Source organism: Tympanuchus pallidicinctus, unplaced genomic scaffold (genome assembly GCF_026119805.1).
Source record: "Tympanuchus pallidicinctus isolate F22 unplaced genomic scaffold, pur_lepc_1.0 scaffold3, whole genome shotgun sequence".
Classification (NCBI taxonomy): Eukaryota; Metazoa; Chordata; class Aves; order Galliformes; family Phasianidae; genus Tympanuchus; species Tympanuchus pallidicinctus.
The window spans coordinates 1,189,667-1,214,612 of NW_026294747.1; the positions used below are offsets into that span (position 1 = coordinate 1,189,667).

The window sequence follows — 24,946 nt, forward strand, 5'->3', positions numbered from 1 at the left end:
GTTCATTGCTCTCTTAACCTTACTTAATGATTAATTTGGCACTAATTGCAGATTGTGTAAATATAGCTTATCATTTAATACTCAAGTAGCAAATGATTTGTCAAGTTGAAACTTCAGTTTTGGCCAAATGGTACCTTCATCTTTGCATATGTCAGCAGTTACAAAGTCTGCTGCTGAAAATCCAACAGAGAACGTTCCTATGCAGAATGAGATTTGAGTTTGAGAACCCCCCACCTATCCACCCAAATTCTCTGCTCATGGATATTTTAAGTTTCAGAGAAAAAAAAAAAAAAAAAGCAGACATTATGTTTAATGATCAGATTTAAGAAGAATGATTACTGTGTATGCAGTTTTTTTTTTAACACTAACAAATGAAATTTTCCAGCATGTGCCAAGCACCAGCCTAACAGAGACAGTTTTGAAAAATGAACTAAAATAGCATAGGCAATTCCACTTCATTAACACTGAGATTGTAGCAGTACAGCCTGGGATTCATGGAAAGTCTAAGAAAAAGCACTGGGAATTTGTTTCACTTTCCACACTTCCTGATTTTTCAGTTTCAAAGCACAGTCATGCAGCAGTTCAAAGAAAAGACATGGAAGAGAAGTTTGTCATTACATGAATGCATTGCTAATGATGATTAGCTGATCAAGTACTACTACTTTAAATTCTTTTGATTCCTACCTCCTTGTATCTTGATCTTAAGCTACCACTATGTTTACCATCATCAGCAACAAATACAATGCAATCCTAGGGCAACAAGAATTCTTGAAATATTCCATCAAGGATTTTACCACATGAAATCTTTGTGATTATCCATGAATTGTGAGGAAAGTACACGTGCAAGATGAAGAACCATCAGCTCTAATTTCTTCCAGGGCAATGAATAATCAGACCTCAAGTGAAAGAACAGAAGACCTATTACTTCATCAACAACAGTGTAAAAGACAGAGCAAAACTCACATGCTACCTCCTCCTCAAACAGCAACATGAACCTTCACTGTTTTCAGGGTAAAAGAAACAAGGAAACTTATTGGATTCAGACAGAATTTTATCCTTTAGGAAACAAAAAAAAAACGTGCTTGCATATCCCGATGCTTCAGATATGAGTCCTAATAAAGACACACAAGATTGTTCTTTAAGAAATAAGAGTTTCCATGTGTATGTAAATCCCAGATGAAAAATTCTGCTATGTAGAAATGTTCCCTGCTCCAACATAACAATTCTCACTCTCATTTACATATATATACATACATACATATATTTCCATGTTCTTCCTTCCATCTTGTGATACTGTAGACAGTTTCCATATAACCCATTAAACACAACAGACATGTTGCAAGACTTTCTTTTCATGATACATTTGTTTCAAGACCAATATTTGATTCCCATTCCAGACCCAGCAGAACAGGGCCAAAATTAAGATGATCAGACACGTGTGAGCTTTATATAAATGCAGAGCTTTCAGATTTTTTCTTTCAACAGGAACGATACTAAAATAAAATAGTTTATATTGGAGGAGCATCTCAGAACCTAAATTGTCAGGCACTGTAAGTGAAATGAAAATGAAATAAGAAATAATGGACAAGGGGTTCGCAATATCACTGCAGAAACAGAGAAATGGATAATGGCTGCAGATAAGTACAGCATTTCTCAAAGCTGACATCTGAGTGGAGTTATGTACATTGCTATTTTTAATTCAGAAATGTAAGCAATACATTGTTTAAAAAATGACTTACTACAGCAATGCTGAATTTAATTTGATATCATGAAAGAAATGTAATTTACATGATGTTCTCAAATTAATTTTGTTGTGTTCTCTAGATAAAAGTCAATTACCCTTTCAGTGATGTTACACTATTTTCTATGATGCAGTGCTTCATTCATTACAAGGCACAAAAGAATGTAAATGCGCAAAATATGGGTTTAGATTATGATTCAAAACATACCTTTTATTATTATTATTATTTTTTCCTGTGAGTGGAACAACAACTTAGATTATTTTCAAGGAGAAGTCATTATGTATCCCCAGCAATTCGACTAAAATAAAATCTGGTTTACACACCAGATAAGCAAGGGTGCCACAAAGTCAAATAGTCCAAAAAACAACTTATTTGTGTTCCTGACTACAGTTTACTGTTGAGCTGCAGCCCTTGGGGAACTTTTTCAGAAGGTTTTCTACACAAACTTCAGAAGTTCTTTACGATGTGCAGGAAACACAATCATCTTTAGAAACATGAAAACAATCATGTCTACTTTGCCAATGATAGAAACTAAAAGGGCAGCTCTGCAAAGATGAAGATGACAGCATGGTGTGCTCAGGAAAACTCGAGACTGCTATCTGAAAACCAGTAACAAAGCAAGTTGCAGTAGATCAAGGCTTTTTCCAAAGAATTCACTGAAACATTCTATTTGAATTCTGTCATAGAGATTTTTAAGATATAATAACTAGAAATGGTGAGTCTAAATGGTAAATATTTCAAGATATTTATTTGGAAGTCATATAATAATATATAAGCCTTCAGTAAGAAGAAACAGAAATCTTATTGGATTAACACTCAGCCCATTGATAACAGATACGGAATTCAAGCTTTTGAATCTGTCTCCTGAGATGAACTTCAGATTGATTAGATTCCACAACAAAGCAAATGTAAAAAAGATTAAAATTTCAGCAGAGGGGAGGGTAACAGAGACAAATCCATAGTAAGAGCAACATTTAATCTTCTTTTTAAATAAAAATTGCTTGCTTACTTTTCTTGTTTGTATTGTTGCATTAGGAAGAAATGAGTAAATCAAAAGAAGTGTCCCTTATGCTAGCTTTAGTTCTCCACACCTCAATCCTCTATGCTCAGTCTCCCGGATGTCATATATATTCTCTGAGCCCAGAAGCTACTGTTTGTTGGGATTTTTCCTTTGTTTTGAAAGATTGTCAAAATGTATATGACAATGTCTATGACTCTAGAGCCACAAAAGCATCCATTCGTTTATGGTGGTGGGTAAGCATTTTAAATGCTGGAAGAAATCAAAATGAGCTATAAGCAAATGCTACTAAGAAAAGACCATCACTCCCACTCTGAGTAGCAGTCAAGAACTGACTTCTAGTCTTCTTCAAGTCTTCTAGAGAGATGTACACAGGCTCTGTTTAGATTTTCTCTCTATTCATATCCACGCATTTACGTTTTTTGGCATCAATCTTTATCTTCAAAAGGACTGAAGTTCTAAATCACAAGGGGGCCTAATTGCAGGTGATACATTTTGCCCTTATTCATTTGGATAATTACAATAGAAATCTTGTCTCATATGCTTAGCCAAGTAACTGTGAAATAGACACAGGTAGTAAGGATCACTCGCATAGTATGAAATTTACCCATAAATCAGTATCAATACGAGACCTAAGTAACTCTGAAGTTCCACTACAACCTAAATGAGGACAATCTCTTATGTAAGGTAATATTATTTTTTATTTCTTTTTTAGACAAAACAAAACAAAAAAGTAGACACAAGATTAAAAAGATGAAAATTTAGAAGTAAGGAACATTGTATATTGGAAGTAAATGATATAGGAACCATTGATACTATCTCAGTGTCATACCTCAGATCTATCCTCTGATGGTCTGAATTCTTCAGGCTGCATATGCAGTAATCAATTTCTAAGCCAAGTCATAACACTTGTGTCTTTTTCCACACCACTGATAAAACTCCAGCACATTTCATTACCTGCACTTCAAATGTCTGTTTACATTCCTTCTCTTATGCTCTGGCTATTTTCTTTTCTCCCATAACATACCCAAATATTAAATATTTATCTGGTTTATTCTCAGACTGTTCCTGAACTAAACACAGAAAGAAGTGACAAGTAAGGAAGTGATAGCTTTTTATATCTCCTGTTGATTTACTGGATCAAACAGATATTATAAATCCAAACTGCTGAATATTCATGGAATCACAGAATGCCTTGGGTTGGAAGGGACCTCAGGGACCATCAATGTCCAACACCCCCAGCACAGGCAGGATTGCAGCCTCTAGATCAAATACCAGATCAGGTTTCCCAGGGCCCCATTCAACCTGCCCTTAAGATTTAAACGCCTCCAGGGACAAGGCATCCACAACCTCCCTGGGCAACCTGTTCCAGCACATCACAATAGGTGATGATATGGTAGATTTTGAGTCACACCAGCCTTTGCTGTCTAACCTGTTTTTTTCACAAGCCAAATTTCAAGAAGCAGAAATAAGCGCACGAAACAGTTCTCATTCCAGTTTACTCTTTCATCTTTCTTTTGAAACAACGTACAAAATCTGACAAAACTGAGGTTTCATGAAGAGGGAATGATTTATACGTGCTGTTGGACTGAGATCATCCACACGTGGGACAATTATAAGAGCATACTTTGTCACTCCTGAGTGATGCCAAATTATTGCCTGGCTTTGAATCTGCTGTATATTTTGAAAAGGTTCAGAAGATGTCACTAGTAATTGTTGCGTGAGATGAGAGTGGAAACAGTGAAAACGTGAAGATTTTAAAAGTTCACATAAAAATGGTGCAAAACCAATACCAATAATAGAACTGTAAAGACCCATTAATGTTATATTTTCACTATTTTTACCAGTTTTCTTCAATAATAGCTTTCAAGAATTACTGAATGCCACCAGAAACTCACAATACTTCCTGATAATTCTTGATGAATCAAGTTCATTTTGAATTTCCACAGCCATCATAAAAAATGACACATAAGGCTAAATTTTGAGAACTTTTCATTTTATTCTGACTTCACAGAAAAGTCAGAATAGAATCAGTCCGTAAATCAAAGAATTTCATTGTGACCTTCAATTCAGATATCCAGCTGAGCTTTGAAATCAATACATACAAATAAATCCGTGCATGTGAGCAGTCCCATTGTGTATGCCACCGTTCAATCATTTAAAAACAAAAAATAAAAATCTGACAAAAATCAAACATTTTTCATCAATGTATTTCTCTTCAATTTCAATACCTTGAAGTTTACATATAATGAGTATTTTCTTTTTGCAGCAAGTCAAGGTCAAAAAGATTGCCAGTACAGTCAGAACAGAACTATATTAAATGAAACGAAAATTGAACTGGCGGTACCATATTCATCTGGTGCTTCAGGCCTCCAACCTGCCCTCTTTTTAGTAACAGTCATAAACCTTTAATCTTACAAAACATTCCATTTGTAACCACAGGGCTGGCTGTGTCTTTAAGCATACAGATACAAGTGAAGCATGTTGCACATGATGTGCACTGCCCTAGGAAGAGCTCAGGGGACTATTGTGCATGACTCGGATGTGGGTCTTTCTCTCTACTGCACTTGCTGACAGGGGCACAGGTTTAAGAAGAACCATACTCGTAACAAATAATGACATTCTTGCAGGAAGCCAGCTGCTTACTTTTTCCCTCCATACTTGCTTACTTGGAGACATACCCCGCAGCAGGTATGCCTACTTTGTGAAGTGAAGCTCTGAGCCTTTTCTCAGGTTCAGATTAAGTGCTCTCATGTTTAACTGAATGGTACACCAGTAAAAAACATTACAGATTTCTGCATAAGCAGAAACTTCGATCAAAACTCATGCTAAGGACTGTGAGGATGATCCATACCTGCCTGCGGTCACACATGTCAGTACATGTGGATGGAAAGTACACACATCTCAGGACTTCTTACGTTTAACTTAGCAGTACATCATCATTACATGATCTCTTCCAGATCTCTGGAATAATGTTTACATATAAGTAGGGGAAAATTTGGTGACAAAATATTTTTAATTACACTATGCTAATTTTACAATATATATATATTGTATATATTGTATATATATTGTATATATTGTATATATATATTATTTTATTATTATTATTATTATTTTTTATTTTACAAATATATATATATATTTAGGGTGGGAAGGGGTAAATATTCCAGTTTTATTGAAATATTCACCATGGCAGTGATTAGATCAGACACGGATCTAGAATCTTACTCCTATAACCTGACAAAAAAATATATGAGCTTACATTCCTTTTTACCATATCATTTTGATTTTCTTTTCTAACAAATAATTAAATATTTACTTGGTCTCATAAAAGACTGTAAAAGTAAGGACTCATAGCAGCCTTCCATATTCACACAGTCTACAAATTTAATTTTCCTTAGCAGAATTTGGAAAGGGCAAATCCCAAAGCTGAATTTTTCTCTAACAGGTTGCAATTACAGCAGCTAACCAGGCACTATCTGGATACATATCTAATGTAACATGTTTTTTGTTCCTCACTGCTTTTAATAGAGTTCTTACAAAATGTACTAATAAATAAGTAAATAAATAAATTGTTGTTATCTGCATTTTCTGTAACACTGGAGGTTCCAGTAAACATCAGAATCAACAGATTGTGCAGAAATTTGGGAGCTCATGCAGTCCAACATCCCGCTAAAAGCTAAGTGACACTAGGACAGATTACGTTGAGCTTTGTCCAGATGTGTCTTGAAATTCTCCAAGAAGAAAAATTCCACAACCTCTCTAGCAAACTTGTTTCTTGTGGTGTACTTCTCCTGGCTCCTCTCAACCTGACCCTTCACCCATAATCTTGCTCAGTTCATGACCATCAGTGGTGGCTATGATGGAGGCATCTGGTTGTGATAGCTGAACCAGAGTTAAGATGGATTTGGGGGAGACAGCATTCATCGTTCATCAGCCAAGTATGGTTTGTAAAAAATGATCAGAAGTCAGACATCTAATAGCATGAATGGAATCACAGAATCATAGAATCACCAAGGTTGGAAAAGACCTCTAAGATCATCCAGTCTTAGAAAACAAAGCAAACAAAACAAAACAAAAAACTTTAACTAAAAACAAAAACAAAAAAAAAACGCTCTTTAACTAAAAGAGTTAAAAGTAGGATTCTTTCTGAGTGATGGATCACAACTAAATACCAGGAGTTAAGCTACTCAGTTTTCTCATTACTCCCCTACCTGATACCACTATTTACTACCTGTACTACAATCAGAAGCCGCGAAGACATCTTTATATCAGTATCATAAAGCAGGACTTTGGCAGATGTCCTAGTAATTAACAGTGAGACAGACACTACAAATAGTAGGCAGCTGGACAGCTGGACTTCTGAAGAGTACTTTCTTCAACACTTTCAGTTTACTGTCAGAGAGAGCTCAATCCAAAACATTCATTCCAAGAACGTTTCCTTTTCCATTACACTATGAAGAACATCTCATGAGCACTGTCACTACTGGATCAGTAAAACAGTTTATCAGAGGCAGACGAAAGCTTTGCTATCAGAGGATGGAATGCTGTTTGCTTAGGAATTCAGTGCATTCCCTCTCCTCTGTACAATTTCTTTGATTTTCATTGATTCTTCCTACATTAATATGTTCTTCACTGAGAAAAAAGCATCCTTGAGCCTGCAGGTAAAACCAAATCAAATTTTTAAAGTGTCAGAGCTCTGATAAAGGCCTTGTTCTTTAGCAACTACTTAATAATTAAGAGGCTGCAGCAGCAGTTTGAAATGGCCCATAGTTGGTAATTTATTTTTGGTATCAAAACCATTAATGATGGGCAACCTGCGTTTCTGTGTCATTTGAGGACAAATTGTTAAGTTTTAGGCCATCTTGAGGAAAGGAGGAAGAAAAGACATTGCGTTAATATAAAATTAAAAGAAAACTCTTTTTAGGTTAAAATTAGATTCTACAAGCTCAAGTTAATTTCCATTTCATGCATTTGCCTTTATATTTTCCCAGTATAAGGAAAACGAAACTACTTTGTTGACATCAAACATGAACAAGCCAAGACAGAAGAAACAGCATGCCTTGGTTTATAACCCCATCTCATTTCAACTCTTTTCTTAACAAATGCAGACCAGCTCCTGTGAAGCTGGCTAATTTCTATTCTTGATAAAGGAGGGACTTATTTTGACATATCTCTAAGAGTTCCATGAGATAGAAAGATGTGAGCCAGGAGAAGGGCATCAAGAAAAGACCCATCAAAACATTTATTTTTTTTTTTTATTTCATAGAATGGAGTCAAGTTCTTTCATTCTTAGGCCATTTATGATCTTTTTTTCAAGATGACACTAGACCCATAATCTATGCAGTTTTCACCAGATTTTCATTTATTCTGAAATAGGATTTCTGTTATTAAAACCAGATGTATCTATGAAATAACTTCTTTTTCCAGACTTTCCAAAAAGGGAGACTAGTATCATTTTTGTAGTAAGTTAAATGCCATAAATAAACCACAATAGTAGAAAGCTCTTCCTGTTCATTTGCTTCTCCCTAAGAACACAGTTAAAAGATTTCTTGGCAAAGAATGGAAAAAGCTCAGTTCAAGTAGAAGTCAAGAAGGAACATACAAGCTCTGGAAACTGAAGTTACTTGCTAAGAGATCCCAATGGCACTGTAACCACGGAGTAACTGCATATTCTTTTTTTTTTTCTCTCTCTCTCTTTTAGCAAACATAGAAATCAAAGTCAGGACCAACTATTCCACTACTGTCGATTATTAGGCCTCAGCCCAGCTGATGATATCACCTCCACTGCTTAGACAATCTGAAGGCTGAGAAATACTCAGCTCCAGCATTTAAAAAAAAAAAAAGAAGAAGAAAAAGAAGAGAAACTAAAGTTGTTGCCACAAATCTTGCTAAATCATATTGTTCACTTGCAGTCCTTCACATTTGTGAGTTCTCTATTGAAAATAAACCCCAGCTGATTGTGGTTCAGGAAGAGCACAAGCAGTATGCTACATGCAAAACAAAAATTATGTTCAAGAAAAACACTTCTGTGAGAACTAAATGTGTGCAATTTAACTTGAACTTTGTAAGAATTCCTGAAGAAAATAACAGTAGTTTTTCCTTTAAGTTACTAAGACGCTTCAGCCACCTCCATTTCAGTGACACACTGTACATTCAAGATAACCTTTACTAGAAGAATCCTATAAATCTGCAACAGGGAAAATGCTTTTCTGGTATTAAAGACATATGTTCCCTCCTCTTTCCTTGTCTCAAAAAAAAAAAAAAAATAAAAAATAGTTGGGAGTAGAGATAACATGAACCAAATAGTTGGCTTTGAAAGGAAGGCCACGTAATGACAGGACAGGAAATGGCTTTAAACTGCAAGAGGGTAGACTTAGACTAGATACTAGGAAGAAATGCTTTACTGTGAGGGTGGTGAGATATTGGAACAGGTTGCCCAGCAAGGCTGTGAATGCCCCCTCCCTGGAGGTGTTCAAAGCCAGGCTGGATGGAGCTCTGAGCAGCCTGGTCTACAAGATTAGAACTAGATGTTCTTAAAGGTCCTTTCCAACCCAAACCATTCTATGATTCATTACTGCCTTGAATGTTTCACCACTTCGCAGTTCATCTGTTAAGCATCATCTTTCAAGCTAAACAGCACTTTACATGGCACAATAATGCATTCCTTGGTATCTTTACCATAAGATCTGCTGTAGTCCTCTTACAAAAGAGTCAGTGTGAACAAGGGTATCAGCCTGTTCTATCGCAATCTGTCATAATTAATGTCTTTTTTTCCTTCCTTACTGTTATTTTGTTTAACACGTTTGCTTGATAAGTTCACATCCTTGCATACTCTTAATTCAGACTCATTGGTATACATTTGTCTGAAGGCTGTTCATATTTTTAATACAGATGTATTCTCCAAGTTTGGGACATCAGTCCAGCTTTAACATATTAATTATAGGATCCTTTCTAGTAGTAGTTGCACGTGCCAGTTTTTGACTCACAGAGTGAGGTGCGTGCTGAGTCTGATCAGTTTCAAAGTATGCTGTAGAATTCTTTCATAAAACTTCCTGCCTAAAGACAGCAATAATAAAGTTGTCATTTATGGAAATGGGAGATCTTTTTGTTAATTGCTGAGGTATCACTTGGTTATATGAGAGATCACTCTCAACTATTTGAAGACTGACCCTTTGCCTTACATAGAAACGTTCAGTTAGCGTATGGCAAAACATTTCTGAGGCACACATACAAATACTAAGAAATACTTAAAAATAGAAGCAATGTAAATCAGCACATAGGTTTGCTTCACTGATAATAACAGTTCTTAGCCGTAGTATATGCAGTTCATTGCAGAGCAAAGGATATGATAAACTTCATCACTTAAACCTCTTAGCCATTTATTCTCACTTGTATTCTCTCTTGTATTTCCTTACAACACAATTTGCTTGAAAGGCAGAATCCAATTATTCCTTAATTAAGCAAATCTATGTCATTTGTTTAACTAGAAGGGACTTGGACTCAAATAGTTGAATGTTCTTTTTTAAGAATAAAAAAGAATTCTTCATGTGTTCTGGAATTAAATGTAGCGGAAAGAATTGCGACTAATTCCTGGTCGGAATTATTTCAGACCTAGGAACACCAAGTATCAGGAGCAGCTTTGCACCAATGTGCTAGATACAAATTATCATCTCTCTACATCATAAATCTTCCAATTTGTATCTCTAAGAGCTTCACTTTTTAAATAAACAGCTGCAATGAGATCCTTGAAAATCACACCAAGGTAAGATTTGTAAACACCTGGACACTTGACCTGACATCAGTGTGGGCCAGAGATTATATATTTATGCTAAAATTCTGGATCACATAGGTGCACAGGAAGGTGTAGTAGCATTTTTGCAGGCAAAAGTGCATGTATGCTTCTGAAATTCTGTGGGTCTCAACTACCAGTTGGCAGTATTTAACTTTCTATAATTTCTTACATTATTATTTTATTTAATATTTATACAGTTCCTTTCTAACAGTTGTTTTCATCTCTATGGGATACTGGATTGCTATCTGAATATCTGGTAGACAAAGTTATGTATATGCCTAAAAAACACAAATTCGTTTCCCCTCCTTCTTCCAGTTTTGTAGTACCAATGACCAATTCGTCCTTAATTTTCTTATAAAGGGATCCCAAATCATACAGGGATCAGTCTCTCACAAAAGTACATAATCTTTCACGTTTCCTCTGTTTTATGCTGAGGGGGTGGGATGGAAGAAATTCAGCAGATGAGGGAGGAAAAAAGCAATGACTCAAAATTCAGAACAGCTAAATAGGTCATTCAAGTCTTACAATAATCTCCAGTCCGTAGGAGCAGGTGATGACACTGCTAGTCAGAAACAGAAATTGAGAATGCAGGATGCTGGCATTTTTTTTCAGAGCTTATAGGTCTCATGAGCACTGGATCATCTCTACTATATATGATGTTCTAGGATGCACATTATCACACGTGTGAGGTAAGATTATGCATGAGAACATGCAGGACAGTTCCACAGCCTTAAAATATCTGCTTTCAAAGACATTCAGATAAAATGGCTTTAATATATTTAAAGTCATTACTGAAAGTAACAACCAGTCCCCATTGTTAGAACCACCACTTTTCTGATCCCACTTTTGCTTTAGTTAATCCTGAAACGGTATACTAACAAAATCACTTCAGTTAGTCAGTCAATGAATTCATTACAAAGGTTTTCTCTTACAGTCTGCAGAAGGTAATTAATCGGTTCATTTCATCAGCACCTTTAACTTTCTGTACTCACAGAAGAACGGTAGCATACTTCTGCCAGTGATCTCACCTGAAGTCATAACAAGGTTGTCTGTAATGGGAGAAGGGCTGTGGACATACGACAGAATTTTCACTGATTGCAGAAGTAGATATTGAGCCTTCTGTTGTTTGTTGGTTTGTTTGTTCTTCAAGATGGTTAAAAAAGACAGCTTGATGACTGAGACACAAAGTTCACTGTCTTGCCTCTCCTGTACCCTTTCAATTCAGGGCAGATCTAAGAGTTTTCACCTAGTTGAAGACTCAAGCATTTCATAAGGCTACCAAAACCATAGCCTATGTAATTGCCCACTGACAATCAATGGGCTGCAAGTCCTCACCTCTTCTTCCAGGACTGTGTACATGGCACTATCACAGCACAGTCTTTCCAGAGGATTCTGGAATAAACTATATAGCAGAAGTTCCTTTCAGTGCTCTGCCTTCTCTGCATTTTTTGAGCACTTTATGTCTGCTAACTATGGAAACTGAAATGTTAAACAAAAACATCTTTTCGGAGCTATTCAATCATACATGGCCAGCAACTGTGGGATTCATAATATTTACAGTCACGATGGAATTTTATAGATGAAAAACCGTCGGATTCTTTCTGAAGTATCTTTATGAAAAAGCCATTCAAATAGAAATTAGTATTCAAAGAAAAGGTGAATACAAGTACATGTTGTTCTAAAAATGACTGCTAATCTTCAGTATGCAATAAAAAGGGAGAAGTTATAGCAAAACACAATGGGAAACATGGACAACATTAACAAAACAGGAGGCTGCAAAATGATAACTATTTTAATGCTATTTCACATTTCCTAGTTTTTGAACGTTGAAAGCAACAGTAAAACCTAATCGCATCAGATGTTTGCTAATAATGTACTCTATAATATGACCTTGAAACAAAAGGAATATATCTCAGAGTAAATACCATTCTTTCATCAAGTTTAGACAATAATAAGGTGAGTGAAGTTCCTAAAACAGGAAAGAGAAAGACTGCTTGAAGTTATCAGAGCTACCTCTCAGAGTACAAGCCCTGCAGTGAGCAGGTGGAAATGAGATGGAGAGAACCAGTTCATACAATTTCCTGTAGACCTTTTTCCTTTGTTCCAAGCAAGGCACATAAGCAGCAGGAGGACTGCACTTCCCCTTTTCATTCTGGGAGAAATTCTGTGCTTAAGATAGCAACAGGAATGATTACATTAATGTTCTATAGTTCAGAGAGAAAGTAAAGAGAAAGCATGTTTTCTTGAGCACAGTTCTATATGTCTTTTATGCACGGGGACAAGTAACATGGCCTGAAGTAATTAACGTCACTGCACTTAAAGACTGTTGTATTATCACTCCTCAGGCTCCTTGGTGAGAGTTCCAGAACTTTCTGCCCAGAGGTTTTACCTGATAAAGAAAGGATTGAACACGGCAGGAATCTGGCCAAGGAACAGGAGGCTTAAAGAGCTGTTTAAGTTCTAAACTATCATTTAGTTCTGCTTGTCACGATGCTGTAGAATAAAATCTACTTTAGCTGTGAACTTTCAGAAGTGTATGAACTTTCACTCAAGAACCACAAGATGGCACTACAACAAGCACAAAAAGCTTTTTAATTATCAGCAACCATGATCTTGCTCATTTATATAATTATTGAAGCAATTGAGTAAGACTGTTTCTTTTTCAGGCATTACTACAGAGATTACAGACGGATTTCTGCTCTGTGACTTTCCTATCCCTGCAAAGCCAAACAGGCAGTATTTAGACTATTCCACTTCAAACAGCTGGTTAATACTGTGCTGAAGCAGACACAACATAGATCAACACTGTAAAAGGTGATCAGTGACGATAAGTAGCCAATTTCAAGATAATTTTAATCACACTTAAGAACCTTCATTTTACAGGTTGGTTCATTCAACTTGCCCTGCTTAATCCCTGCCCTGTTCCTCCCTCCCACAGCTCGGTTCAACATTCCCTGCCAACTCTGGTGCTCTGTCTGCCATCCCACACAGCTCCAGTTCCAAACAGAACTGCCTACAAGCATGACTTCATTGCCTATCACCTGCCATGGAGGTAGAAGAAAAGGGTCCCAATCTCCTAACAAGAGACATAAGTTGTTTCTATGGTTCTTGGCAAGAAAAGAGGGACTCCAGGATCCTAAAGTGAACTGCAGGAAGTATTTTCTGATGCCAATCTGACCAAGACTCTGTTTAGAAGTTCCAGTTCTTAAGTAGCATTACTTTTCTGGCCCAAGAAAGCTTCCCACGTTCTGACATCACATGAATTCAAGAGTATTTATCAAATACTCTAAATGCATGCCACCATAGCCTGGTGCAGCTCATGCTTTGAGGTACATGACATGAAAGGTTCCACCTATTAGACCTTCCCAGCTACTCCTTCTGGTCACTATAATTTGCATCCCCTGGACTATAACACTGTTTCATCTTCCTGCTGCTTCTCAGAAACAATACTTCTTGGATTCCTCCGTAGCCTGGAGAAGGCACAAAGGCATGATGACATGACGTGATTCGTAAGCTGCTTTGTGCTCTCTCTACTCAACTTCCAATGACCATTAAAGGAAGAAAGCTCAAATCCAGAAGGTTAACTACACAATACCTAAAACATCGTACCTTAAAAAAAGCTTTCTGAATCTGTATTTGTCTGAATAAATATATTGCCTGTGTTTTCCTCTCCAGTTCAGCCCTCAGCAGGCAATACCCAATTAAATGAAAGTAATTTTTGATTATCACACTGTGGTTTTTGAAAATTTAATGATATAAAGCATCACTAATGTTTCTTTTTCTCCCTTTCCTTTTTCTTTTTTAAATTGATTGTTAGAAAACTACAGACGCAATTGTTTCTGCATTGTAACAACCACACTGCAGGGCCAGGCCAATTCCTCTAGAAATGAGCAACATAGGATAGTTGGAAGTCAGAACTGGAATCTAATTTCTCTTGCAATAAAAAGAAAGAAAAAAGAAAGAAACAAAAACAAAAACAAAAAAAAAAAAACCAGAAATCCTAAGTTATTGGCTTGACTAAAGCCAAGAAAATATCTGGAGGGATGAGATAGACAACTGCTTCTTCCATCAGACGTATGAAACTCAATTCTCACCCTCTCACAGACACACTGTCAGTTCTGGCACAGGCAGAGAAGCCAACAAAGCCACAGTTCTTTCCTTACAAAACAAGACAGTATGCCAAGAATCCTTAAAAACAGCTAACACTGTAGAGACACTTGGTCAGATAGGAAGTAAAAATCACAGCTGAAGGTGGCAATATATACATTCTCCTTGACTCTTCAACCTACTTTTCATAAATAACTTGACCTAAAAATGTCTGCATCTGCTAAACGAATATGGGTCAGACATCTCCAACCTAAGCCTAAGACTTTATTTAGCAACTCAAATAAAAAGAGTTTTTTTCTCAGTTATCCAGTGTGCTGAATCATTCTGCATCAACTTCAGAATGCTACCAATGCACAAAGTGGCAAGATTCAAATAAGCCTTATTGTGTATCATAGCCATATAGTTTTAAAGCAATCAGCAGATGCTGTTGTCCATTTGTGAGTAAGATGCAGTCCTGACAAACTTGCTGTTTTTGAAGAAATGCATGCTTTCTGCATAAATGCTTTTTTTTTCATGTTTATTTGTTATGCACACTAGCAAGAAAGAAAACCAAAAAGCCTCTTGCTCATAGACTCTCAGGTATGCCTCTCAGGTATGCCAAAGCAGCCAGGTCGCTCAGAGAGTTTTGTTTCCATTCACCCCAAACTCCTCTCTTCATAACTCATGATTCCAAGTAAATCCAGAGGGATCTTTGCTGCTCAGTGGGAAAGATGATAACACTTAGCATGGTTCCTTCTTTAATGGCACACACACAGGCATAACCTGAATTGGAGTGTGACAGAGCTGCACACCTCTGTGTGCTCTGCACAAGAATCAAATGATAACAAATCCTATCAGATAAAGCCTGATGCCCCTATTTCTAGTCCCTTCAACTTACACCGTAGGAGAAATGGTTCTTCTCTTTAGCCATCAACAGCTCGACAACAAATCCATGTGGACCCAAAAACTGCTTCCATAATAAAAATGAATCCTTGCTGCCTGTATATTAGTGGCACATATGAATAGAAAGGTATTGTCCATTAAGTCTCTCCCCTGTTTTTTCAGCTCTTTTCTCATAGGACCAATCTATTTTGTCAAGCCCATGAAAACGTCTTGTTCTTTTTGAGCAGAAAAAAAAATAAATACTATTCAGACTCAGAAAGATGAATATAAAACAGTATTGCTTCAGGACAGTTGCAGGATCAAAACTGCTACTTTTATTCATACACACAAGATCTGAAAGATCTTTTTATTGAAAAAAAAAATACTCTGAAACAAATTGAGATGTCGAACATGAAAGAATGCAAACTGCCTTAGTCTGTCAGGGAAAAAAAAAAGAAAAAAGAAAAAAAGCATTTTTAACAAATACACAATTTTTTAACCTCATTCAGTGTTTGTCTGGATCAACATATTTACTAACAGATACCGCTGCAGTTATCAGAGGATCTTATACAAGAAGGTTACACAGTGGTTTTACAACAGCCTATAGCTGAACAATTTATGAATCCCAGCACTAAACAGGGTAAGAAAATGCAGCTGCTATATATTAAGAAACATGGCATAAAATCACAAGAGACAAAACCACAGGAAAGAAATAAATGGATGAAGTAACATGAACACCTGCATTGTCCTTTGTAGTGTCCTGTGTATATTAAACACATTTCAGAAGGATTAGCTTCTGCTGCTGTCAATTGCAAGGAGAATTTTTACATGACTTAGAATGACTAACAGTTCATGTGGGTATTCAAGAAAAAGACATACCAGCTTTGTGCCAAGCAATGGAAATTGGCATCTCAGAAGCTGCACAGGTCTGCACTATTAGATAGGCAGTCAGTGCATTCTGCCGTTTTGTTCGTGCTCCTGAGGGTGAAATATTCTGTTTGCATACGAGTGAGGATTGCAATTCTTCATTAATAAATAACTCCTTAGTTCATGATGATGTTTCAACTATCCAGCTTTGTGCTCGGCAGGCACAAGCTACTCACAATTCTGTAGCACCAATGGTGGGTAATTAAACAGTAGTATTGAACAATAGTGACCAACTACCTAACGCAATTACTACTGAACCCAATAACATTTTCCCCATTGAATTTAAGAAGAATCAAAATAAACTCCAAGACAGGCAATGCAATGAGAGAAGTCGTCTCCCAGCAGCAGTAAGCAACAGCAGAAGGGGGATAAATTACACTCCAGTCAACTTACTTACCAGTGAAATATAGCTTTGTGCTGCTGTACTGTGAAATATCAACTCCACAAAGAGATTGCAAATTGCCTCTCAATCTGTGCTTCAGGAATCCGTGTACTTCAAGGATATTAATTAGTGAATCACTGGGGTAGCAAAAAGGTCTTTTGCTTTAAATACAGACTGAATTTGTACCTGCACAGAAATAGATTTGGACAGACAGAAGAAAGGGGGGGGCACTCAGTTAAGAGTTGCCACATGCAGAAGAAACTTCACACAAAAGAACTTGATGGCAGTGAAATGCACAACTTCAAACTCAAAGGAGCAGTTCTTCTTTCTGTTCTGGAAGTTCAGCTACACCACAATTTTAAGCGTCCTTAAAAATGCCTTGAGGCACATTTTCAATGAGAAATAGCTTCCATGTAAAGAAAGCATTACAATTCCCCAGTAATGTATCTATTTGACAAGATCTAAAACATGTAATTACAACCATGAATCTCACAAACTGAAACCCAAGGTCCCTTGGCACTTTTAAAAACATGTATATTAGAAGCTAGATTTGTTATGCTTCTGGAATAATTTGCAGGCAAGCAAATTTTGACAGGACAGATTCAGATTACTCATAGTGGATAAGCAGCACACATAAAACCACATTTACCAATAGCACTTTCATAGAAGCTGAAGTTCTCTGAAAGATATCATCCACGTTCTTTAAAGCAAGGCAGTTTTAAAACCTCTAGCAACAAAATTGCTGCTATTTCCACCACCTTTCTTGAAAAAAGGAATTTCACTAGTTTAAGGAATATAAAAACCACAACATTTTCAGTTTGCATTTGCAAATAAGTAAGTAGGTAAATAAATAAAATAGAAAACAATAGCAGAAGGTGTCACATTACTTCTGGCTGGAGTGGTTAGAAACAACAAAGCAAGAAGCAGAAAACAGTCCAAGGGAATCAGCTGAAGAATTTTTTTACAAGTAGCAATGGAAAGAAGCCTTTTATTTCCATGAGATGCTACAAGGCATTAATACAGCCATGTGAATGCGATGCCTGCCACGACTTCTAAAAAATTTGGAGTCTCAATCTCCAGGACTGATGAACGTGTTAAATATATTTAAACATTTAAATGTAGCATCTTCCCCAACTTGAGAAATAACTCATCTTTTAAAACATACGGGAGCAAAATCCCTACTCCTTAAGTAACAACTGCTCACCAAATTAGCACTCCTCAGATGACGGATTGCAAATAAATTGATCTTAATTTCTAACTTCATACTCGCCTAGGAGATACACATTCATAGTCTTAAACAAGGAATTTAGCAGAGCTAATGGCTGTTAATCAACCTAGAACTGATGACTACAGAAACACTTACCAAGGAAGTGAGACAATGGAATCTGCCTTGTACAAGAGTTTGTTTTCTATGTACAAGGTGGCTTCAGGAATCCTACAGAGGAAAGTTATGCAAAGCCTTTCCTGTTAACCTCTCCCTGCGTTACCAAGAAGTCCCATCAATTACGTGGCTATAGTTGTTCATTTTGTTGGGAACAAGCTAATACAGATTAAAAGCAATGCTATAGAAGAGCATTGGTTGCTTGCTTTTTTCCTCCTTTCAGTAAGAAAGAGCTCTTGGTTTCTGTAATTCATGTTGCCACAACTGAAGAGGCTGGGTGAGCCAAAATGAGATAACTTGGAGGAGCAAGAAGACAGCATGGTAGGGACTAAGTCTGTACTGTGCTCATGAAACTGAGGTTTTAGTAAATGAGTATGTCTTCCTCAGATCACGAAGCAGATCTTTACAAATAACAGATATTTGCTGTGCTACCCTCTTCAAACATAGTTTACTTGGTTTTATTTAATATGCACAAATTAGTACTTAGAATGGCCAAATCCTCCATAGGGATGTAATTAATTTTAAGGTGTCAGCTTTAAACTGGCATCTCTGAAATTAGTGAGAGCCGTTCCTGAGAAGCATGACTATATTGACTCTAAACAACAGAAAAGACTGCCAGCCAACTATCAAAGTTTGTTATTAGCAAAAAGAAACAAACAAACAAACAAACAAGGGTTTTACTTTCATGACTTCCTTCTACACTTGTTTGGACAGTGTTTTGATTTAAACAGAAATATTATTACAGGGTATGCCTAGGGAACAATTGCAGATCACCTTCTACTTTTGCTGTGACAGGAAATTCATTAACAAATTAAGGTATTACAGGGTGGGTAGGAACTGGAACAGGTGGCCAGACTGCAGGACCACAGGAAGGTATCAGAAAGTTTAAGGGTTCACTTGAAAAAGCCATTCTGAAAAGCATCCTGTCTGCAGGACTGCTAATAAGCTGATGAGAATTTCTTTTCTTGATGAAATGCTTTTAACTGTCTGTCCTTCCTTAGTTTTTTGCTCTGAATGGATTTCAGCAAAAGTCAGACTGACCATAATAGAACAGTCATAACAAAGCAAGACTGGCTGTTCTGGGCAGGTGATGGTAAATACAGCGCTCTGGTGAGTCATTCTCCCCAGAAGACACTGTATGTGAAGCTCCACGGAGTTATTTCTCTGTCATTACTCTGATGAAGAGGTGCACATCACTCACTTGGGAAAGCAGGAAAAGGGCAGTGAACAGGCAGCACTTCTCACAGTAGAAAATCCTACTGCAATCACAAACTAGGGAAGGCATTCAAGTTGTGTTACATCACTGCCAAGTGGGAATATTACCAGATTCCCTGTAGCATGAGAATACTTTATTTGAGATCACTGACAGAAAACAGAGCCTTGGTGTCTAATCATGTCATCTTTACAGTCTCTTTCCACAATACAAATATCCCTTAACGAAGTTAAAAAGAAAATTAAAAAAAGGCCACGTGACAGAAAAGAACTGCACATAGTGGGATAGAAATCTGAACTTTGATGAGCCACAATTGTATTTTAGATGGTAAAGAAAAGTTGGGTCACCCAACTCAGAACTCAGAATAGTAGCCTTCACAGACTACTGATAAATAAACAAGAACATTTTGCAGCCCGCTGAGTAAAGTCACTCGAACCTAATTCAAGAGAAAAGCAGTTAAGACTGGTACACTGAAAAAATCAGGAACATTCTCATTAACCAAAAAAACACTCTGGTAACATCTCTGCTGTGAGTTAACAGAGGGCCAGCTTGCACTCCAGCACATCGGTTTGGGATTGACATAAAACACAATTAAAACACCTGAAAAAGAAAACTTTTACAAAAATAGATTTCTCAGTCTGATTCCAAATTATAGAACGGCTCAGCTATCTCTAAATGCCAGTGAATAAAATCCAGGGAAACTTATAAAATGACATTGCGACAGTGACCTTCACCATCACTTCCTAAATCTGTTTTGATTTTTCTCTCTCCTCTTAACAAGACATGATCTCACTGTCTGACTGAACACTAATCCCCTTTCACCAAGTACCAAACTAATGCTTGCTCCATTAACGCACAGCAAATCCTCTGGGTATACATTACACACGATTTAGTATAAAAAGATAAGCTTGGGGCTTTCTTCTCACTACAGCTATTATCAGGAAGGCACAGTATTCTACTGAATACAGGTGAGTGTTCATCAGATTCTGATCTGGAAATATTTTTTTCGAATTGCAAACGCTGTATACAATTAATTTCTTTTTAAAATCAGGTTACCCTTTGCTCTCTTTTTTCCCCTTGTTTCTTTTTCTTTCTCCTGAAAAACAGGACACATTCTCTATACAGAAACTTAGAGAAAATATTTCATTGAAAGTGGTATGTTGCTCAGCTGCTATTGCTCTGCAAGGATTGCTGATATACGATTTCAGTTGCTTAGGAAAACCTATACATACACAGAGAGATCGACTTAATGACTTTTCCCTCTGTTCTCACTGATCAGAGCTGTTGCTGAAGGTTTGCTACAATAGAAACACTTGATTGTAACGTAAAGACTTAATTTATCTCTGCTATTAATACTTCCTGTAAACAATAATTATACATTTTGACAGTACAAATACACTTTCTGCTTTGTGCACAGGATGAAGACGCTCAACTGTTACGTGCTTTTATTTTGCTGGAAAGCAATCTGTTGCTATAGCTGTGAACTCACCAATATTACTATAGCAGTGGAAAGAGAAGAATGTGAACTCTGCATTACGGTGAATGCCACGTGGTGCTCAGGATACTGTTTCACAAGGGTGAGAGTCATGAGCTTAACTAAGTATTCAAGTGAGGTATGAACAAGCTGTTTGTCCAGTTTATAATGGACATGAGCAAGATTAGCCTTGTGAAACAAAGGGCCGAATAACTGCTCTGTTGTTTGATAAGAAATTAGATGCACATTTGGATCTTTATTTGGCTGCATACATTACAGTCACATTGTATAACTAGAGCTGGAAGTATGATCCTCTGGATCACTGCTTTCTGTTGAGTTTGAAAAATGAAGCCATTGGCCAGTTCTCTTGAAAGAAGAAATATATAGATCCATAGATCCAGATACTTTTGATTTTAGGGGGATTTTCCCCACTATTTTATTAGGTTTCACATCAGGTTTTTTATCTAATTTGTGAAAATGTGGCATTCTTCTCCTTAACAAATTTCAAAATAAGTATTTCTTTCTCACAATTTTCAGGATCCAGTCTACAAATATCCACCGGTCTCATCTGTTCAGCAAATATGTACCTTCAAGGAGGTTGTGTATGAAACAGTGAAGATCCCTGGCTGCGGTGACCACCCTGAATCTTTTTACTCATACCCAGTAGCTACAGCGTGCCACTGTGAGACCTGTGACACTGACAGCACCGACTGCACTGTGAGGGGACTGGGGCCATCCTACTGCTCCTTTAGTCACAACGGAAGCAATCAGTGAAGGGTACTTGATATGGCAGCTTGGCTTTAAATTTTCACTTCTAAGTAGATAAGGGAATTGCACAGGCTGAGGCTGAGTTAACAGACAAGGCTACTGAGAAACTGCCAAGCTTGAAACAAAAATTTTTAAGGCTAAAATGGAGAGCTACTGATTAAACGTCTCTTCAGCCCTTCTCTACTTTTCCCATTGTTTCCCTTAAAGTCATTTTCACGAATGTATAGGATGCAGATTCTGTCTTGCCCACTCTTCTTTGTTCCATCTTTATTCTTTATGTTTCATTTCCACAGCTTAGTTCACTTAGCTTATTCCATACTATCCTATGCTTTTAAAAACTTTATGAGGCGCTCATTTCCATCTCTCCTCAGAACTCACTTATTTTAAAAAGCCTTGCAGCACTGATTTTAATTACAAGCAACATCCATGTCCTTACCGTCTAAATTCCAGTTAGACTGGAAACCTCTTTTAGCTGATATTCTGACTTCTTTCAGCAAAATACTTCATGCAGTTATTACGCTCTGTAAACAGTAACAGCATGTTTATTTAAGAGCCAAAAACCTATTTTCAAATGTTGAAAGTGACCAAACTCTTCTGCTTTCTCATTAAGGCTTGCTAGCTCTGGCTCAATGTCACAATAACAAATGACACGAAGGCTATCCAGTTAATGCCTGGCTAACTCACTATTGAGCTGTCAACCCCCAAAAATTGTGAAATATTGCCACAAATCTGAAATTTGTGGATTTTCTCTCATTATGCAACAAAACATAAGAATTATTTTATTAGAGGAGACTCACAAATGAAACGGGGATAAATCTAGAGAATTTAGAGAAACCGGACCCTGGCAGGGCAAATCTGGAGTCAGAACATACATTGCAAGTAGTCTGCAGTAGTGCCTCTGAGAACAGAAGTTTGTACAGCTCTGCAGCAACCTAATTCTGCAGTGACCAAAATGAATGGGAAAGAACGGGACTGAATCAGAATGGAGAATTATCTCTGGTCTGAAAACTACAGAATTCAGTCTACTGAAACAGCCATCTACACAAATACACAATGAAGAGCAACCGGTTCAGCAGCAGTTCTGCACAGAAGATTTGGAAGCTATACAAGCAGGGAATCAGTTAACAATACCATACTACTATGGAAAAGCTGATACAGGGTACAGGGTAGAGCCAACAAGATACAACCTACTTCCACTATTCTGTTCAACCTTCTGAGGACCTCAACCAAGATGTTATTTCCAGTTCTGGACACTGAACTTCAAGGCACTGAGTAATTGGAGAAAGTCCACAGAATAGAACTAACGGAGGCCTAAATAATGTGTCTTAATAGAAAAAGGATTGTTTTTTTGTTTGTTTTTTTTTCCAGGTGTAGTTGTTTTTCTTAGGGGTGGAAAGATCTGGGGGAAAAAAAGTGGAACCATTTACATGCTTGAAGACTGTAACAAAAAGAACAGTCAGTTTGCCATGCTTAGAGCAAACAGAACAATGAACGTCATTAGCAGATCTCCCAAAAGGAAAAGACAGCCACTGTCTTATTTATTTAGAAATAAATTGTCAAGGAGGTGGGGGAAAGAAAGAAGACAGAGGGGTATCTGTGCAGTAGTGACAGAAAGAACAAGAACTTTAAGATCATGTAGGCCTATTGGGAATAACAGCAGCAATGGTAACCTGTCATGATGTAGGGAATGTGGAAGTTCACTTCTTGAGGTACTTTCCAATACTATTTTTGTATTACTTGACCAGCTGTCATGTCTGCTTTTGAGATCCTTACAGAAATGTTTATCTGAAGGGTATTTGTCTGTTGGTGTGGATCACTCTTTGTATAGATATTTTAATTTATTTCATTTGTAATTTTTTTTACTGTAAGATATGAGCGTTCTTTATTTTATTTATAAGATGTATCATCATGGACATTGACTTTGGTGCAGTGAAATTTTAAAAGTGGTAAAGAAACAGGTAAATGAAATTGCCTGTCATTTCAAACAAGAGTTGACCTTCGGCTAAATCCAAGCATGTTGCTCACGTCGGGAATTATTCAATTCTGGATGAAGGAATTCTGAATAAAAACTGTGAAACAGAGTAGCTTGCACCAAAAAGTAGGAAAAGTATGTGTTCTCAAAGTACATCTGTAAGCATCTGTACTATCTGTTGTACATTTTGGAAAAATAAAAATAATTTTATTGTAATTATATAATGTATGTCTGTCTTTATAAGCCAGTTAAAAAACATAGAGTCCTTCACTTCCACTTCATTACGCTTGAAATCACATCTGCACACCTTCCTCATTTTTTTCATGCAACCAGTACCTCACATAGGCTGTATGGACATTACCTAAATAACATCTAAACATTACCTAAATACAGCCAAATCACATCAAACAGATGTTTTAGCCTAATTCAATAAGGTTATGATGAAACATGAAATAGCTTTAATAGCCAGAAGTGTGAATCAGAATAAAGGTTATTATCAATATTTTATTAAATGATAAGGATTAGAACTTCTCTAAAGCTGTGTCCACATCTTGCACAAATTAACTTGAGTCATTTTGCAAAGGAATCTAATCAGAATCTCAGTGCTAAGACTATAACAAACGCAGTCAAAATAGTATACGTCAATAACAGAAAGCTAGCAAAAAAAAATCTCCTAATCCTGCATCACTTCAAGCTTCCAGACACTCACTTAAGAAGCTTATAAAACATGCAAGTCCCACTTGAAAACTCTTTTTTTTAACATTAGTGAGCTCAGAGTGCATACCTCTACTTATACGAAACTAGCATTGATATTTTCCTCTGAAATGAAATCCATTCCACAACAAGTCAAGAATTATTTGCTGTTTGAATTGCAAACATTTCAGTACCAGCAGTTTCATTCAGTGATTCTTGCAAAAGGCTGGCATGACTCGAAGATATCTTCAGCTACCTTAAAAAGTCTGACAGGCTCAGGCTATATCTTATCAAAGCTCACTTTGCATTTAATTCCTAACAATGGAATAATTAAATTTAATTTTCCATCAGTATTTTTCCAAAAATTAAGTGCAGTTTGAGGTTCAAAGTAGATTTGAGTTATTATTTAAGAAATTTATTTAAAAGGTAGTACAATCCTTGCCTAGTTCTATCATGATGAATAGATAGCAACTGTATCATGAAGTGTAAGTCTCAGTTTGATATACTGCTAAGTAATAAGTTGGCAGGAAAGCTTTTAGACACATTCCTAAGAGATTCAGGAGATATCCAAAAGTTCTCACTATGGACTAACCCTTTCCAATGAAATCAA

The 24,946-nt window shown here is 36.8% G+C and overlaps 1 protein-coding gene and 1 long non-coding RNA gene across 4 annotated transcripts in view; one reads left to right on the forward strand and one right to left on the reverse strand.

The window, feature by feature from the left end:
* The window catches only part of LOC128085322 (uncharacterized), a 55,418-nt gene that overhangs the window by 8,078 nt on the left and 22,394 nt on the right, over positions 1-24,946 (reverse strand). For 2 of the 3 annotated variants that reach the window (XR_008208896.1, XR_008208895.1), the window contains exon 4: positions 15,901-17,021. The exons of the other annotated variant lie outside the window; for it this stretch is intronic. This is a non-coding gene — a long non-coding RNA (uncharacterized LOC128085322). Of the gene's footprint in view, positions 1-15,900; positions 17,022-24,946 lie in introns of those variants that run through there. 3 annotated transcript variants of the gene reach the window in all.
* On the forward strand, positions 20,848-21,677 carry FSHB (follicle stimulating hormone subunit beta). Its single transcript, XM_052692504.1, has 2 exons — positions 20,848-21,006; positions 21,441-21,677. Exons 1-2 carry the CDS (start codon positions 20,848-20,850, stop codon positions 21,675-21,677), a joined length of 396 nt encoding a protein of 131 aa, XP_052548464.1.

Coding starts and splice junctions, on each gene's coding strand:
- FSHB (XM_052692504.1), top strand. CDS start 20,848: ATGAAGACGCTCAACTGTTACGTGCTTTTATTTTGCTGGAAAGCAATC. Junction 21,007..21,440: donor CAGGATACTGTTTCACAAGG/GTGAGAGTCATG, acceptor CACAATTTTCAG/GATCCAGTCTACAAATATCC.